Source organism: Lynx rufus, unplaced genomic scaffold, assembly GCF_022079265.1.
Source record: "Lynx rufus isolate CCGP_SWC_20201006 ecotype Redwood Valley unplaced genomic scaffold, mLynRuf1.p SCAF_6, whole genome shotgun sequence".
NCBI lineage: Eukaryota > Metazoa > Chordata > Mammalia > Carnivora > Felidae > Lynx > Lynx rufus.
Window position 1 is genome coordinate 109,705,719 of NW_025814878.1, and position 18,558 is coordinate 109,724,276.

The 18,558-nt window shown below is 35.9% G+C and overlaps 1 protein-coding gene across 2 annotated transcripts in view; it reads right to left on the bottom strand.

Annotated features, from left to right (window-relative positions):
- Window positions 1-18,558, bottom strand: part of ZFAND3 (zinc finger AN1-type containing 3) — a 326,219-nt gene that overhangs the window by 65,162 nt on the left and 242,499 nt on the right. For both annotated transcript variants that reach the window (XM_047103300.1, XM_047103299.1), the window contains one exon: window positions 14,045-14,227. In XM_047103300.1, the coding sequence (XP_046959256.1) occupies window positions 14,045-14,227 (183 nt within the window). The remainder of the gene's footprint in view (window positions 1-14,044; window positions 14,228-18,558) is intronic.

The window sequence follows — 18,558 nt, forward strand, 5'->3', positions numbered from 1 at the left end:
AAAAAAATGAATCTAAAGGTTAATATAATTTCCAATTTCTCCATACTTTCCTCACATGTCAATTGGTTTATTCTGGTCTTGCAGAGACCAACTGGATGCACTAGTAGTAATAACAGTAAAACACTGAGCTCATTCTCAACAAAATGTTCAATATTTAAGCAAATACAGAAAGGCAAGGGGGTAGCAGAATAAACTCTATGGTCATAATTTCAACCAGGACATTTTGTTTCTGCTACTTATATACTAAGAGTAAAAACGTGTTTCAAGGAATTCAAAAAATTCTGAGCAATTAAATGTTTGATTTCAGTTTTTCAGATGTGATCTCTCAGAACCCCTTATGATCAGAACAGAGCTTCCAATACATTAGGAAACTGACAAACATCCAACATCATATCCAAATGTGATAAAGTCCAATAGCAATTAACATTGAAATTCTAAGATACCACCATCTTAGGGATCAAAACTAGAACCCTTTTGGGGCACCTAGGTGGCTCAGTCGGTTAAGCATCTGACTTCGGCTCAGGTCATGATCTTGCGGTCTGGGAGTCCAAGCCTGGCTGTCAACTGTGCTGACAGCTCAGAGTCTGGAGCCCAGTTCAGACTCTGTGTCTCCCTCTCTCTCTCTGACCCTCCCCAGCTTGCACTCTCTGTCTCAAAAATAAACAAACATGGAAACACACATGGAAACACACACACACACACACACACACACACACACACACCCCAAAAACTAGAACCCTTTTTTGAGAGGTCCAAATATCACCTAGCTAAAAGTTCTATTTTTAGATACTTCTTTCTCTGTGATAAAACTTATTTAATATGGATATGAAATCAGGAGCTGTCACTTCTTCAATTTAGGCTTCAGTTCTAACTCTTTACAGGCATAACTAACGCCCAACACAGATTTCTGTATTTGCATTTTACCATCAACATGAGCATGAATCTCATAACATTAATGGAGAAACCACTCAGCAATTATAAGAGCTTTTATTTTTGACATCATAGTTCAGCTACCAAAGATGCTCTCCTAAATCTTGGCCTACGTCAGCAACTGAAAGGCTGCAATGCCCTCCTCAGAAAGAAGTTACTTGTGCATGTTCTTTGAAGACACTTTAGATAAAATGGAAAAAGACATTATTTAGGCCACAGATACGCCCTGTGGACATTTAAAAAGAATTCTGAATGCAGGTGCCTTCTTCCTTGGCCTTTGGTGAACCTCTCCTTTAGGTAGCTGCACACTGCTGTCAATGTGTTCCCAGTGACACTGGTTGTAAGGTACCTGCGTCCAACCTCTTTGTTCTACAGAAGCAAACGCTAGCAGGTCTTACCAATGGGACCTCTCTTTGCAAAAACAGAGCCACAATTTGAATTATGTAGAGAAGTGTTTATACTGATATTTTGAAATTTAAAAACTTCCTCGCAAAGATGGCATCCTGTTTCTATTAAACCAAAAAATTGTCCTTTTGATAGATCAAAAAGTGAAATGGTTTATGAAATTACAGACCACGTGAATATAAAACATAAAGTATATATGTAGTCACTTTTTGGCACTGGCAGCTTTGAATTTTAAGAGAGAAGTTCACAAACACAATTAAAATATAAAGTTAAAATAACCACTTTTAACACATCCAAATAGATAGCCCTATTAGAATACGATTTTTTCAGCCAAACGCTTCTGTCATAATAAAACTTAGATTTAGTTTCAAATTGACACTGTCACCCATTACTTGTATCAACGCAAAATAAAAATATGACAATTGCAAAGGGCTAAAGCTGTGTGAAATGTAATTGTTCACTGTGACCTTTACTTTCACAGCAAAGTACAGAATACTTCACTTAATAAGAACATAAAACAAAAATCTGCATTTGCAAAGAGGGGGGCAGTGATAATGTTGCTTCAAAACCTAGTCTGAATATCAGTAACTGTATAATCTCATAGGTGCCTGAGGAAATCTTTATGGGAAATAAACCTTTCAGATTTGTAGACTTCTTAAGGGAGCCTGAAAAATGAGTATTTAAAATCTGCTAGTTTCCTGTATGGCAAAGGGGAATCCTAAAGGGGGAAATTGAAGTGATAAAAGAAATACTTATAAGCAAAAACTGTTACTTCACAAGCAAGTGGCTATTTGCATAGTTTAAAAAAAAAAAAGACAGTCTTCCATTATTCCAAATCTCTGGTGGATAAAAGAAATTAACTGTCACTACAACAAGGCAACCAAATTTCAAAATTTGGTAGGGAAACTGCCTTTTCGAGGTGCTTCATCTTGGGGTTACTGAATGGCACAGTCACAGAAAATAATAAAAGAACATTAAATAGCTGTTTCAAATCACGTTCAGGCAATAACACACTTCTCTTTAATGTGCCAAAACACATGAGTTTTCCAAAAGTTAAGAATTAGAAAACTTTTCTAAGTATTTAAATTAGTAAGCATTTACTAAGTACTGCCTTGCCAAGCACTATGCTGGGTGCTCTGGGGAAAAGCAAAGCAACATATAATAAAGTCTTCACTAATTCTGGACTTACCCTCTAAGTTGGTACAAGGAGATGACATTATTTTGTCAAAAAGATAACCAAAACAATATGCGATTAGATGTTACAGGTAGGAAGTGGAGGAATTCCTTGGAGGAAGCAATTAGTGTTGATAAAATGGTTTTGAGATGGCTTCCACGAGCACGAATAAAAATGGTTAAGACAAGTGCCAGGGCATCTTCTGAGGACACCAAGGGTCTAGCATGGTTCAGAGCTGAACATCACTGCTGAAATGGGTAGCCTGGTCAGATACAATCAATGAGCGTCCAGATTACAGTGGAGGATGCCGGATACAGAATTAAGAATCTAAATGACCAGATGATGATAAGCCAACTAAAGAATTTCCTTTCTTGTTTAACATGATATCAATGGGAGGTTCTTGTGACAAACTTAAGGACTAGGACAAGAGTAGAAGATATGGCTATAATGCTGTAAAAACACAATGGTGGCAGTGACAACTTTCCAGACCTTTAACATCTCTCCATTAACTAGAAGATCATAAACAAAGAAATTAGGTAATATAACCAATATCAGTGAAATTAAGAATAAGACTTAGTTTGTGTACTTGGTATAATATATACTCTAAAGCTAATAAATGAGTGGTGCCTGGGTGGCTCAGTCAGTTAAGTATCCGACTTTGGCTCAGGTCATGATCTCAAGGTTCATGAGTTCAAGCCTTGCTTTAGGCTCACTGCTGTCAGCACAGAGCCCGCTTCGGATCCTCTATCCCCCTCCCCTCTCTCTTCCCCTCCCCGGCCTCAAAATTAAACAAACATTTAAAAAATATTAAAAAGTAAAGTTAATAAATGAAAGTTATGCATTCCAAGAAATTTAGAAGAATAGATGAAATGGATGTTTTTAATATCAAAATTGACTTTAAATAAGGTAGAAAATATGAAAAGTCCAATATCAGATATCAGGCCAATCAGCTTTATGAATAAGTTTTTCCAGCTTTCAAAGAATAGACACGTTACATAATGTGAGAACATAATACAAAAACCTGCTTAGAGCACAGGAAAAGATGAATAGCTTTCTATGAGATTAATGTAACTGATGCCAGAACTAGACAGGAATAGCATGCCCACAATAATATAAATACACATATACATAAAATTAACTCACTTGTTAAAAAGGTGTAAAATTTAAAATAAAATTAGCATTTTGAACCCAGCAGTATACTGAAAGAACTAGCAGAGTTTAATTCAGGGAATGCAAAGACAGTTTAATGCTGGAAATCCATTAAATTAAGAGATTACAGGGGCGCCTGGGTGGCGCAGTCGGTTAAGCGTCCGACTTCAGCCAGGTCACGATCTCGCGGTCTGTGAGTTCGAGCCCCGCGTCAGGCTCTGGGCTGATGGCTCAGAGCCTGGAGCCTGTTTCCGATTCTGTGTCTCCCTCTCTCTCTGCCCCTCCCCCGTTCATGCTCTGTCTCTCTCTGTCCCAAAAATAAATAAACGTTGAAAAAAAAAAAAAATTAAAAAAAAAAAAAAAGATTACATATTAAAAGAGAAATCCATTTGATCATCTCCAAAGATGCCCCCACCAAAGGTATTTTATAAAATTCAACACTCCTCTCTAAATTAAAAATAAAAAGTGAGCAAGCTATAAATAAAAGAATTTCCTTCAACTGATAAATAATAGCTACAAAAACAAAAACCCCACCACAAATACTAAACCGTGAAATGCTACTAGAAGTAGTCCTATTAGAGTTAGAAATGAGAAAAAGAAAAATATATAAAGCTGGAAGGGAGAAAATCTTGTAATAAATGTTTAAGATTTACAAGAAGAAATGATAGGTGTTTACTCAAAAATATATAAGATTTGAATAAATGAAGACAAACAATATTCCTATGAGAAGGCCCAATAGTGTATTAAAATGTCAATTATTTCCAAATAAATCTACGTATTCCATATAATCCTAATCAGAATCACACTGTAATTGTTAATACAGCTTGACAAACTGACTATAAATTCATCAAGAAAATACAAAAGAATAGCTAATATAATTTAGAAAAAAAAAATAAACTAAAGGGGACTAGCTCTACCAGACATCATTACATACCACAAAGATATATTCCAGTTTTAGGAATATACAAGTAGACAACTGGAATAAAATAAAAGAGCCTAAAAACAGATCTGTGTTTATATAATATTAATGGAATTACAAACCAGGCCTATTTAATAAATGGTTTTGAGATCACTGGTTCTCCATTCAGAAAAATTATAAAGGTAAATCCTTATACTCCTATCATATACAAAATGAATTCCAGATGGATTCAAGAGCTAAATATAGAAAAAGATAAATTATAAAAGTATTTAAATACATTAAAAAATATTTTTATAACCCTGTAGCAAAGAAAGCCTTCTAAGAAAGACACAACCCTAGAAGACAAAAGACCAACAGACTTAACTTTAAAAAACCTGTAAATTTTCAACTAAAATTTCAGACACCCAAATCAAAATTAAAAGCCAAGTGACATACTAGAAGAAAACATTTGCAAGATATGTAACAAAGACTTATGAGTTCCTACAAATCAGTAAGGAAAAGAGTTAATAAAAAAATAAATAAGCAAAGAATAGAGATAGGCAAATCACTGGAGGCATGAACAGTTAACAAATGTGCAGCAGTGCTCAATCTCAGTATCAGGAGATGTCAGGGGAATGCAAATTAAAATGAGCTATTCTTTTGCCTACTGTCTCCTCCCCCCAGAACACCTAACAATGGTAAAAGTACGGGAAACACTCTCAAATACCATTCTTAGGGGTATATTTGATAATGTCATTTTGGAAATTAATTTGGGCCATGTATATCAAAAGTTAAAATATATATATATACACATATTCTGATTCCTTAGTTCCTCCTTCATGTATTCATCATGGAAAAATGACACATGCACCATTAGTCATGTACAAAAATGTCTACTTCACATGGCTTATAGAGAAATGTTAGAAAGTCTCAAAAAAAGAGAAGATAATAAAAATATGAAATACTATGCAACAGCTTAAAAAGAAGTAGGCAGATCTTTATGTATTGATCTGACAAGATCTCTAAAATATACTGTTAAATGGAAGAACAAGTTATAAACAATAAATGGAATATGCACTCATTTGAATAAAAATGAAGAAAATTGGGGAACCTGGGTGGCTCAGTAGGTTGAGCGTCCAACTCTTGATTTCGGCTCAGGTCATGATCTCAGGGTCCTGGGTTTGAACGTTGGGCTCTGTGCTGAGTATAGAGCCTGTTTAAGATATTCTCTCTCTCTCTCTCCTTCTCTCTCTGCCCCCTCCCTCCCTCCTTCCCTTTCCCTTTCTCCCTCCATCTGCTCCTCTCCCCTAACTGCATGTTCTCTCTCTTAAAAAAAAAAAAAGGTTTTTAAAAATGAAGAAAATCTTTATGTATGCCAAAATACATATAACTTGAAAAAGAATGTATAACCCAAAATGAATAAACAATGGTTATCTCTGGAAAAAATGGGAATTTAGCGGGGCTTGGGGGTGGAGATATAAAAGAAGTACTTTCACCTTCTATTCTATATAAACCTGTATGTTTATTGTGTATTGTGTATGTTATTGCTTTACTTGTGTACTTAAAAAATAGGATTTACAAATCTTTTAAGAAAAAAAAGCCATCAAATGAGTAATTTAAAAATCATTGTTTTGCTTTAATTTGGTCTTTATTTTGACTACTTGTTGAAGGTCACATGATCCTATAAAGTGCCTCAACAAGTTTCAACCCAGATAACATTATGGAATAGAAATAATTTCAGTAAGAAAACACTGCTAAACTGCTCAAGTCCTGCTGCTTTTTGACAGGGATTAATTTAATGATTCCATACATTGATTCCTGGTAAATTACAGCCATTCAATTTGATACATCATATAACTGTACATTATCATACTGTACTGCAAAGTATCAATCTTTTTAGTACATAGCCATAATAAAAGCAGAATGCTTTAGAGCATCAGCTCCAGGATAAATAAATGCACTGAAAAAAAAAATACCTTTAAATTAAAATCAAAAGAGACATTTAAAGTTTGGGCATTCTTCATTATGGGAAAGAATCTTCCACTTTGAGACTATTATATATCAGAAAAGCTCCATCTGTTGTATAATTATCTCTGATAAACGGCCTGATGCTTCGAGCTTCATTAGAGAAAAGGGAAGAGAAAGACACATACAGAAAGAACTGTGAATAAATCTCCCCACCGTATTTCACTTAAAACCAGCCCAGCAGGAAGTCATAAAGTATTTTTTTAATAGGTAATATTTTCTAAATGTTGTACTAGAATAAGCCAGCCTGTTTTGCCCAATATCAATCTGGTTTTCTGAAGTAGGCATAGTCCAAAAAAGGGAAAACTAGTTTCGCTGAAAGATTATTAGAAATTTAATTGGTAAAAACAAACAGTCTAACTACTTGGTGGCTGTGATATTCATTTTTCAGGGGACATTAATTTAACCACAGATAAAGAATGTTCTCAAATTTCTATTTTGGGAATCACTGTCATAATTAAAAGAAAATCCAGCCAGCACTTGGAAATGAAGCTTTAATCATTAACAATCTTCATTAACATTCCAGTTAGTATGGTTCTCACTTTTTCTGTATATTTTCTTTTGGCTATAACAAAAGCATCTCTTGGGTGGATGCAGTAGAGAAGAATATGAAAAATCTGGAGTATTATAGATGAAAAAGGCCCAGAGCTGAGTGCTAGTCCTGTCATGTGACTCAAGGCAAATTAGCATGCAAACCTTTTTCTCAGCTGTAGAATAATAGGAAGAATAGCTGCCCTGCCTACGTTGCACACGGTCAGAAAGATCCCAGGAAAATAATATTTGTTAAAGTGCTCTGCTAAACAGGGGTTAGCAAACTTTTTCTGTAAAGAATCACTGGGTCTTTGCAGCAACTACCCAATTCTGCCATTGTAGTGCAGAAGTAGTCATAGACATAATACATAAATGAATGAGCATGTCATATTCCAATAAAACTTTATCAACACTGAAATTTAAATTTCATATAAGTTTTACATGTCACAAAATATTGTTCTTTTGACTTTTTTCAATCATCTAAAATCATTACAGGCCACACAGAAACATGTGATAGTCTAGATGTGGCCCATGGGCCATATTTTGCCAATTCCTCTTATAAACAATAGTTTTATATATGTGGTGGCTGCTGTTTATTTCTTAGTATGTGCCTCTACAGAGCTTAGGAAAAGTATTCTGTATGAGGTGGGCACTCTCTAACTGCTGGATTAGAATGTCAGAATATTTGTGGGGCGCCTGGGTGGCTCAGTCAGTTAAGCGTCCGACTTCGGCTCAGGTCATGATCTCATGGTCCGTGGGTTCGAGCCCCGCGTCGGGCTCTGGGCTGACGGCTCAGAGCCTGGAGCCTGTTTCAGATTCTGTGTCTCCCTCTCTCTGTGACCCTCCCCCGTTCATGCTCTGTCTCTCTCTGTCTCAAAAATAATAAACGTTAAAAAAAAAAAAAAAGAATGTCAGAATATTTGAAAACAAGCCCATTTCTTGCCATCACTCTTTCCTAGGTATGGATTTCAACTGTTTGAGTATCAGTTCTCTTCCTCTCTTGCCTTGAAAGAAACAGACCAGCCAAATCTCCTCCAACACCTCTATTTCTATCCAGTATGTAGCGGGCCTGGGAAAAAAAAACCAAAACCCCAAACCTAGGTAGGTACGCACATCAGAAGTCTCCTAAACATGTCTACCTGTGACATGCTCAGGATAACAAGAAAGCTGATTTATGAGACAGAGAAAGAAAAGGACATTTTTTCATCTTTTAAGCCCTATCTGATAAGACCCTGACTTAAGGTGACCAGTCAATATGCCCCTCATTTAAAAATAAAACAACTGGTTCCGGTGTTTTCTATCTACAACCTGACATTATCCTTTCTCCCTTTAAAAGCTGGGTCGAGGGGCGCCTGGGTGGCTCAGCTGGTTGAACATCCAACTCCTGATCTTGGCTCAGGTCATGATCTCACAGTTTGTGAGATTAGGTCCTGCCTACGGCTCTGTGCTGACAGTGTAGAACCTGCTTGGGATTCTCTCTTCCTCTCTCTCTCTCTCTCTACCCTTCCCCCTCTCTCTTGCTCCCATTCTCTCTCAAAATAAACATTAAAAAAAAAAAAAGTTGGGTCAAGAAACAGAAGTACAAATCACACTTCATCTCCTCTATGAAAACCCTGGAAATTGGGAAAACAGCAAATAAGTAGCAAAAGCAGAAGAAAGGTTATTTTGTTCTTGTTAAATGTTTATGCAACATTCCTTCCTCTGTAGTTTACATTTGCACGCAATGTCCTTTATACCATAAATCACCACAGAGGCAGGAAGTTATGGTGTGATGCCAGATTCAGGCTACTGTGATCTTGGGTAAGATACTGAACCATCATCCTGTGCCTCCACCTCCACACCTGTGAAACAGATATGGTAACAATCTCTACCATACAGGGTAATTATGAAGATAAAGTAGGTTACTGCAGATAAAGTATTTGGAATAGTGCCTGGTACTTGAGGAGTCCAGAGCTAGCTGTTACCACTGTTATAGCATTTAAATACTGTGACAAGTCCTTTGGTCACTCTTTGAGTTTTGTTTACATTGCTTTTTTAAAAAAGTTTCTAATGGCTTAAAAGTTCCACAGACTGTTCTGTAGTCACACAACAAAGGGAGAGGAAGAGGTATGTGAGTGTTCAGACAAAAAACACAAACTTTGTCTGGAGCTTTTGGATATCTGTGTTATTTGACATTCAGTCAGGTTTTAAGAAATTCTTCTGGATAAAAATCTGCCCTGCTTCTTTGCTTTACATGCTTGTCAGTAGTTCTTACCCTATCTGCAGTCTTTTTAGAACAGCACTAATGCACCCAGACTCTCACCACATATATTTCATTTCTTGTCCTATATTCATTTCACAGTGGGAAGTAAAAAAGCAGATATAAATACCCATTCTCTTGATTATTACAGACAAATAAAAACTTTCCACAAGTCCTGAAGAATACACTACACTTCCAGTTCTACATAGTAACAGTAGACCCACAATTACTGTATAGTTAACAAAGTATGTAGTACTCGGATCTGCAACACAAACCCATTTCCCAGCAACTCCCACACCCCACATCTCTTTACCTCTATATAAGAGAAGCTACGAAGGGCCAACAGATGAAATTCTGGTCCCTTGAGGTTGCTAAAAGATCAACAGAAGTAATCCCCTTCCTCTGCTTCCTCCACCCTGTACAGCATAGCTGCAGAAATCTCTAAGGTGCCTATCGATCAGGCTGTCTACTCTCACCTGGGTCTTCACTGCTACTTGGCAACCACCATAATTATCTCATGCTGACTTACAATGCATCTACCTTAACACTTTAACAAACTTCCTTAGTTTCTTCATCCCTATATCCCCCATCCACAAACCAGGCACACATAGTTTTCAATCTCGTTGAGGTAGCAACAACCACCTGAGAAAGCTTTTACAAATAACCTGCTTACTGACCACTGTTCATGCTGCTGCCTCCCTTACACCCCAAATTCTTCTGAACCCATTTGGGAGAATAAGCCAGAATCTCAGGGAGAAGCATATATATTTGAAAAGGTGACCTCCTTGGGGGATAGAGACCTAACCTTACTCATTTCTGTAGCCAGCACTTAACCTAGTACCTCACATATAGTAGGCTCTCAGCGAAGATTGCTAAATGAATATACAAGCCACTGAAAAAGATTATTAAATAGCTTATACTTAGGTAATCAGTCTCAAGACCATCAAATCCAAGTGTCTCTGGTCAGCTGACACTCTCTACAGCATTTTAACAATGATGAGGCAATAAGCTATTGTGGGTGCTTGCAAACACTTGCTTTGGAGCCAAATTAGTGGGCTGGAACATAAACTATATTGAGAAGCAGAAGCTCTGTAACTTTGGACTGAAGTTACTGAACCTCTCTATTCTTTACCTTCCTCGTCTGTAAATACAAGAATAATAAAAGCACCTACCTCATAAGATCCTGTGAAAATTAAATATTACTACACGTAAAGAGCTTAGAAGAGTGCTTAGAATATAGCAGACACTTCATAAATGTGACCTTACATTTTCATTATTTTTTAAGTTTATTTATTTTGAGAGAGTGCACATGTGCAAACAGAGGGGCGGGGCAGAGAGAGGGAGAGAGAGAAACCATGTCAAGTAGGCTACATGTGGGGCTCAATCCCACGAACTGTAGACCATGAGCCCCATGCGGGGCTCAATTCCACGAACTGTAGACCATGACCTGAGCCCAAATCAAGAGTCTGACGCTTAACTGACTAAGCCATATTTTCACAATTATTATGAAAGACCACATCATAAGTTGAAATTTGTTCCTTGGCTTCTGTGACCTTACCAATTATCATTCTCCTCTTCTCTGACTTCTTCAGTTTCCTACTCTGTCTTGATTTCACTCTCAAGGTTCTATTCTCACTGCTTTTAATTGCTCTCATCTTTGCCAATCTCATTTAACCATTAAGGCTTCAACTATCATCTCCCAAGTGTTTGAAGCTCACTCTGACTTCCCCTTCTCCTGAGCTCCAACTCAAACTGCCCACTTGAACATGAAAGTCATCATCATATCTCAGATTAGCAAACCTCAATTCCTCATATCTGTAAAAACCTGAGAACTACAACAATGAGCCTCTTAAGAGTTGGGAAATGAGATTTGTTTCAGAGAGTTTAACTCAAACACAAAATGGTTCAAAACAGTAATGTCATCAGAGAGAATGGATCTGAAGCTAGTAGAACTAGACATCTTTACTCAGATGGAAGGTATTTATTTATCAAAAGAAAAAACATGGCAGTGTACAATGGACCAGAATTGCAAGTTATGGAAACACAGGAAGTGTTTTGTCCTAAGGGCTCCAGAGCTCAGGGTGGGTGTAAGCCCAGGCAGAGAAAGGAGAAAAGGGTATGAAGATGTAATCTTGCATTGAATGCAACACCTTCCCTGTATGTAGTTAGAGTGTACCTCACAATCTGCTGGACTCAATTAAAAATTCACTTCATTTTAATTCCACTTATTGAGGCCATACTTTGCCATTTGCTATATTAAATCCTTGTTTGGTTGGCTTTCCAGAAAGGTCTGCCTCCAGAGAAAATGTTTTAGTCATATGTATAAATTTTTATTTCCAATCTCTGTTACAGGATTTTTCATGATGAATTAACAAAGTAACTTTTGGTTATAATTTGAGTTTCCACATACCTTAATTATAGAGAGACAAAGTGCTGATCTTGCCAACACGAAAATTTCTATTCTCTGTGGTAATTATGTTTCCCATTGTGAATTAACTAATCAAAAGCATGGATTCTGAAGCCAAATGTCTAAATTTGAATTCTGGTTCTAGTATCTAGTTGTTTGTGACCACAGGCAAATTACCTGACCTCTTTGTACCTATTTCCTTATCTGCAGGATAGGGATAATGATAGTATCTACTGTACTGGATTATCATGAAGAATAAGAGGGAAAATATGCAAAACATACAGAACACTATCTTGCACATAAAGTGCTCAATAAATGATAGCTATTATTATCTTCCTCTTGCACACAACTTGGCTGCTCAAGCTGTTTTTTGTGGTCTAATCCTGGTATGTATGAATCCAATCAGGTAAGATCCTGGCCAGCTCCAATCTTTCCCTTAGACAAGGAATTCTTCACCTAAAGGCTACAATGAGCTTAAACAATTTTTATTCAAAATTGGATAGTATGTATTTTTCTGAGACAAGGGGTCATACCTTTTATCAGTGTTTCTCAATCAGTACATGACACAAATAGATTTTTAATAACAAAATAAAACCCATTGCCTTAACATTACTACTACTATTTTAATGTTTTCTTCTTCCCTCCTCTTAAATGATTTCTACACCTTCCCCTGGGCCTCTATTCAATAAGTTACAATATTTAAAAAATTCTTTCTCTGCAATACTATTCTAGTATAACCCTTCCCATTTTCAGGGTTACTTCTCCAAAAGAACTGTAATAATATTACTTTCTTTGCTCAAAAACATGACTATCATCTAACATCCAAATAGCTTAGCTGGGCATTTATGACTTGACCATCATCTACCTTTCCAACCTTGTCCTAGGGGTCACTTGCCAGTATAAAACCCTATGTAGCTTTTCTGCACAGCTCATTCTACTCTGTCTAGAATGTCTTTTCACCATCTGTGTCTATTTCAAGACCACTTTCTCCAGTAAACCAACACCCTTCTTCAAGAGTCACGGTCTTTAATACATAAGAAGAATCATTAAAATGGGCACATAAAACCAAGTATCAGGGTTTATCAACACTGGCATTACTGACATGTCAGGCTGGATAACTCCTTGCTGTGGAGAGCTGTCCTGTGCAGTGTAGGATGTTCAGCTGCAGTGGTGGCGGGGGGTGGGTGGCAAAATTACTCCTGGTTGAGAACCACTGATATATTATAACAAATATATTTAATTTCCTCTAATAAGTAAATTCTCTGAAGACACAGACAATGGTCTTCCTTACTATTATATTCTCAATTTTACCTAGTACACTGGCTTATGATCATTTGTTCTCTGCTTATCTTTCCAAAGTTAGACAGAACACTCTAACCTACCATATTCCAAGGATTTCTATATGCTCATTAACTCTGAAACAGCAAACTTCAACCTGTTATTAAAGCTTTGAAAAGGCAAAAACTGCTATGTCAAAATGTGCCTAAAATTTTCAACACATATGGTTATAGGTTGTGTCCTAAAGAAGATGGTTAAAGCATTTAAAAATTTAAGTGGACAATGGACTTCCATATCACATATATAACAATAGTATTCTACCATTGAGGACTTATAGAAGAACAGAAAACACTTCCTAGTCTCTTCAAATATCCTATGTTCTATGAAGTTACTATCTCAGTTAATTGCCTAGAAACATTCAAGGCCCAGTTAGTGACATAGGTAAGTTTTCGATCCAAGGTTCCTAAATTAGAAGTTCTCTAGACCAGTGGTTCTTATCAATTAGCACACATTAGGATCCTCTGCAAAGTTAAAAACAAAACAAAGCAAAAAAAAAAAAACAAAAAAAAAAACAAAAAACACACACACAAAAAAAAAAAACCACAAAAAAAAAAAAAAAAAAAAACAGATCCCTGGGCCTCCCTCTAGGTCAATAAAATTAGACTCAGGGAATGGGGCTGAAGACTAAAATTGTTTTTGTCTTTTTTTTTTTTTTAAATCTCTAGTGGGTTCTGTTTTGCAGCCAGGATTGAGAACCACTACCCTAGACTGGTTCGAAACTTCGTACTTGACAGTTAACATAGAAGACTATCTTTTAAAAAAGACCTTAAGCTCTACAGAACAGCTAAGACATATTCTCTTAACTTGTTGAGTTGGGCCTACATGTCAAAACTTTATCTTGAATTAGAAAAGCTGCTATCTTGTTTTCTAGACAAGGCATTACCAAGAAGCTCATGATATGATTCTTGGGCTGCTTTCTCTACCACTTCACAGGATCTGGGCACTTACACTCCTCTTTACTTGGTGAAGTTACATTCAGTTCTGTCGGAAGCGGCTGCTGGCTGGGACTAAGAGTTGGCGTGGTTATCGAGGTATTGTTGTTGTCACTGGTGGTCTCTTCAGAAAACAAATCTGATTGGCTGTTACTGGTACTTGGAGCAGAATCATCGTCTGGTTGTTTCTTTTGAAAATCTGAAGAAAAAGAGTGATATAACCAGCTTAATTAAGGAGTTCACAATCTCCTTGGGAATTAGAAGACAATAAAAGTTAGTACAAAAATAAAAATTAAATGACACAGCAGCACTAATACACTTGGTGATAAAAAAAAAAAACGGAAGTAAAAAAACGGATCAAAAACATATACCATATAAGCCCTTCACTGACAGAGGATAACTGGAGTTAAAGCTTTCCAAGGTCCGTGTATTGTTCAGAAAAATGGTAGACATACCAATTTTAATGTAAGAGTTTACAAAGCCAAATACAAATTAAAATTTTAGGAGTAATCAGTAGAAGGGAAAAATAAATAAAGAAAAGTTACTCAGGGGCACCTGGGTGGTTCAGTAGGTTGAACGTCCAACTCTTGATTTCAACTCAGGTCACAATCCCAGTGTTGTGGGATTGAGCCCCGTGTCAGCTCTGTGCTGAGCCTAGGGCCTACTTAAAATTCTCTCCCTCTCACCCTCTGCCCCTCTCCTCAGCTCAAGCTTGCTCTCTAAAATAATAAATAGATAGACAGGTATATAGATAGATACATAGATAAAGAGATTTAAAAAAAGTTATTCAAATCAAGACAGGACAGGTAAAAAGGAAAAAATGAGCATAGAAAAAAAACAGGGTAAACAGAAAACACATAATAAGATTGTAGAGATAAGTACAAATATATTAGTAATGGTAATAACTGTAAACTGACTAAACTAAGAAAATATTCAGATTGAATAAACAAAATCCTGTTTTATGTAGTTTATGAGACACACTAGAAACATGAACATGAGTATAAAGAAAATTTTAAAGTACATTATAATAATACCAGCAAAGATACATGATTAAAAAGCCAGTTATAGCCACAGTACTAACAGAAAATGTAGACTAAGGCAAAAAAACAAAACAAAAACTAGAGAAAAAAAGAGGATTATAGAATAGTAAAAAAAAAAAAAAAAAAAAAGTTTAAAAGCAAAGAATTTACCAGGAAGATAAAACAATTCTAAACCTGTATGTTCCTAATAACAAAGCCTCAAAATATATAAAGCAAAAATGATTCTATTTATGGGAACCTGACAAATTTACTATCATAATGGGAAGATTTTAATATATCTGTCTAAGCCAAAATAATTAGTAAAATTAAAGAGGATTAATAAGCATAGACTCATATACTCAACAATAAGATAATAAATTATTTTCAAACATATGAGGAATATTTATAAAAGCGGCTATACCTGGCTAAATGCTGATCGCACATTAACCTATAAAGCAGAAGTCTTAACAGATGCCAAAGAATTAGTAAGATAAAAGCATTATTAGCTGATCACTGAGCAAGTAAATTAGATTCTGATAAAAAATTCTGTATTTCAAAATTTTTTAATATTTTATTAAAAATTTAAAGTAAACTCATGGGTCAAATCAGAAATTAGAAAATACTTATAAATAAATGATAAAGAAATTACTACTCATCAACATCCAGTAAAGATAAACATGTACATAACATTATACCTCAGTCATTTCACACCTAGATCTATGTCTAACACACATGTACAATGTCAACACACATGTATAAGAATGTTAATTATATATTGTTTGCAATACTAAAATGTCAGAAACAACCTGAAGGTCCATAAACCATACTAAATTCATATAAAGGAATAATGTATATTGTGAAAATGACTGCTACACACATCAGCAGGAATGAATCTCAAAATCATAGCACTGAAAAGAAAAAAACAAGTCACTAAATAACACAGTAAGATTGTGCTTATGTAAACCTTAAAAAGAGTCAAAACTCAATATATTATTTAGAATTTGTATGTTCAAAAATTTTTTTAATGTTTATTTATTTTTGAGTGAGAGAGTGAGAGAGCTGAAGCAGGGGAGGGGCAGAGAGAGAGACAGAGAGAGAGAGAGAGACACAGAATATGAAGCAGGCTCCAGGCTCTTAGCTGCCAGCATAGAACATGATGTGGGGCTCAAACCCACGTACTATGAGATCATGACCTGAGCTGAAGTCAGAAGCTCAACCACCTGAGCCACCCCGGCGCCCCTAGAAATATGTATGTTTAAACCATTAAAAAATATTTAATACAATTCAGGTTAGTGGTTACTTCTTAGGTTGAGGGAGGGGGATGTGAAGGTGAGAGGTATGCAAAAATAATAGGAATAGTGTACACTGACAGAACAGATTAAAATAAAATTTATGCATAAGGGAATGCTAGAAGGCAGTTAAAATTAATGGATAATACTACAAATACAACAAAAACAATGTTGAGTGAGAAAAGCTATGGAGAGATATATACAATATTTATATAAAAATTTATAATATGTAAAAATACCATATATTGTTTATTGATACATAATTATAATATAATGACATGTGTGGGGATGATACACCAAATTCAGAATAATGGTTATGTCTGGGGTGGGGGGAAAGGGAGGGCAAAGAAGAACAGAGATCTTCAATTCTATCTGTAATTTTTCATTTCTTCAAGTTGGTGTTGGGTATGTAACTTAAGACTATTAGGTACAGTCTCTGTATTTTTCATTTAAAAATCTAATGCTAGTCTATAAACTACATATTATACTTTATCAATTCAGAGAAGGAAAAGAAGATCCCGACAACTCTACATTGCTTTACCTTTTAAACCACAGAGAAACTACTATTACGCTCTTATCACCTCATCAGAATCACTGTTTTAACATGTACTGAGCTATTACTTATGTTGTGCATACCATGTGCCAGGCAATGAACTAAATGTTTTATGCGTATAACTCATGTACATCAATTCTCATGACAACCCTAACAAGGGAAGTATAATTATATAGTCATATACCACTTCACTGAAAAAGAAGCTGAGGCTGAGAAAGTTTAGGTTATTTGTTCCAAGTTAAAGTTACTAAGTAGCAAGACCAGGAATTATATACAGGTCCATCTGACACTAAAACCCATCCATGGTCTTTAATCACAACCACAGGATGTAAAATGATGAGCACTAGTTTGGCTCAAAAAAAAGACCTCCATGTCAAGTCCCTAATGATTCACAGAACCCATGTTGAGTGCAAGGGATTTAGCCAAAGAATCACTAATCTTTGTGCTGATTAGTGATCTAAAGCCTCTATTGCTTCTTTTCTGTATATTTATTTCTCCTAGCTACTTCCTCATTCTTCACTGTTTTGGCATTTTAAAATGGCTTATTACCTCAATGTTATTTGTACAGCACCTTTAGAGAAAAAGGTACCATAAAAATGGAATAAAAATACTATAATAATGTAACAATGATGCTTCTTTATGTCATGTCATCTCATTAGCTCTCTTATGTCAATAATCATCGTGTCCCTCCTATAACCATCTCTACCATTTAATTGGAAATGTTACAAGGCCCTAAAAGAACTAAGTCATCATTATACCATCTAGCACAATCCCCAATGTCTGGAGACAGACACACAAACTCACTCACTCAAGCACAGTAACACTTAAGGGTAAATGAAATTGGTGTCCACAGACAATAACCAGGTCCCACCCACACAAATCTCCAGCCCAGGCTTTCCATGCTCAAGTACTTTTAAGTTTTCTTTTGTGAATCTTCAGTTGACACAATGTGCCTTCTTTTAACCCATTCTCTCATGATGACTTTTCTGCACCTCCACAGGATGATCAGGTGAAAAAAAAATCATCATTACAAACCAAACTGGCTACACACAAGAGAGCTAGCAGAATCTCTACACCTTCTCTGCTCGGATTCAAAAAAGAGCCCAGGAATCAAATAATTTTACAGTCAGAATTAACTTTAAAGATCCAGCCCAATCCTCTCATCTTACAGATAAAGAAGAAAGCAAGGGCCAAGAAAGCTAATTCAAGTCACCAGAAACTCAAAGAGCTAAATCCTAAGAGTTTTTCTAACTCTCGGGCCAATATGAGCAGCTTATATACTACAAAGAGCTTTAAAGTTGGACCTGGATTCAAATCCTAACTTTGCTATTTAATGGACACATGGCTAAAAGAAAACTGTTTAATGTTTTGGGGCCTTGTCTGTAAAACAAAAGGAGGGAATTATTTCTTCCTCTCACAATAGTGTGGATTAAATAAGATAATGTGCATAAAGTAACTAGCACATGGGTACTCAACAAATGCTAGCCATTAAAAATAAAAGGTATTTTCCCAGTTTATAGAAAGATCATGAATTCTCTTTTCCTTTTAGCCCTGACATTTGCATCTTAGTTCCTACTCTCTTGTTCCTTTCTTTCTGAATCTTTTGGTATCCAACTTCTGACAACTGACAAACAAACACAGAAAGGAAAAAAAAAATCCCAGAAGTCTA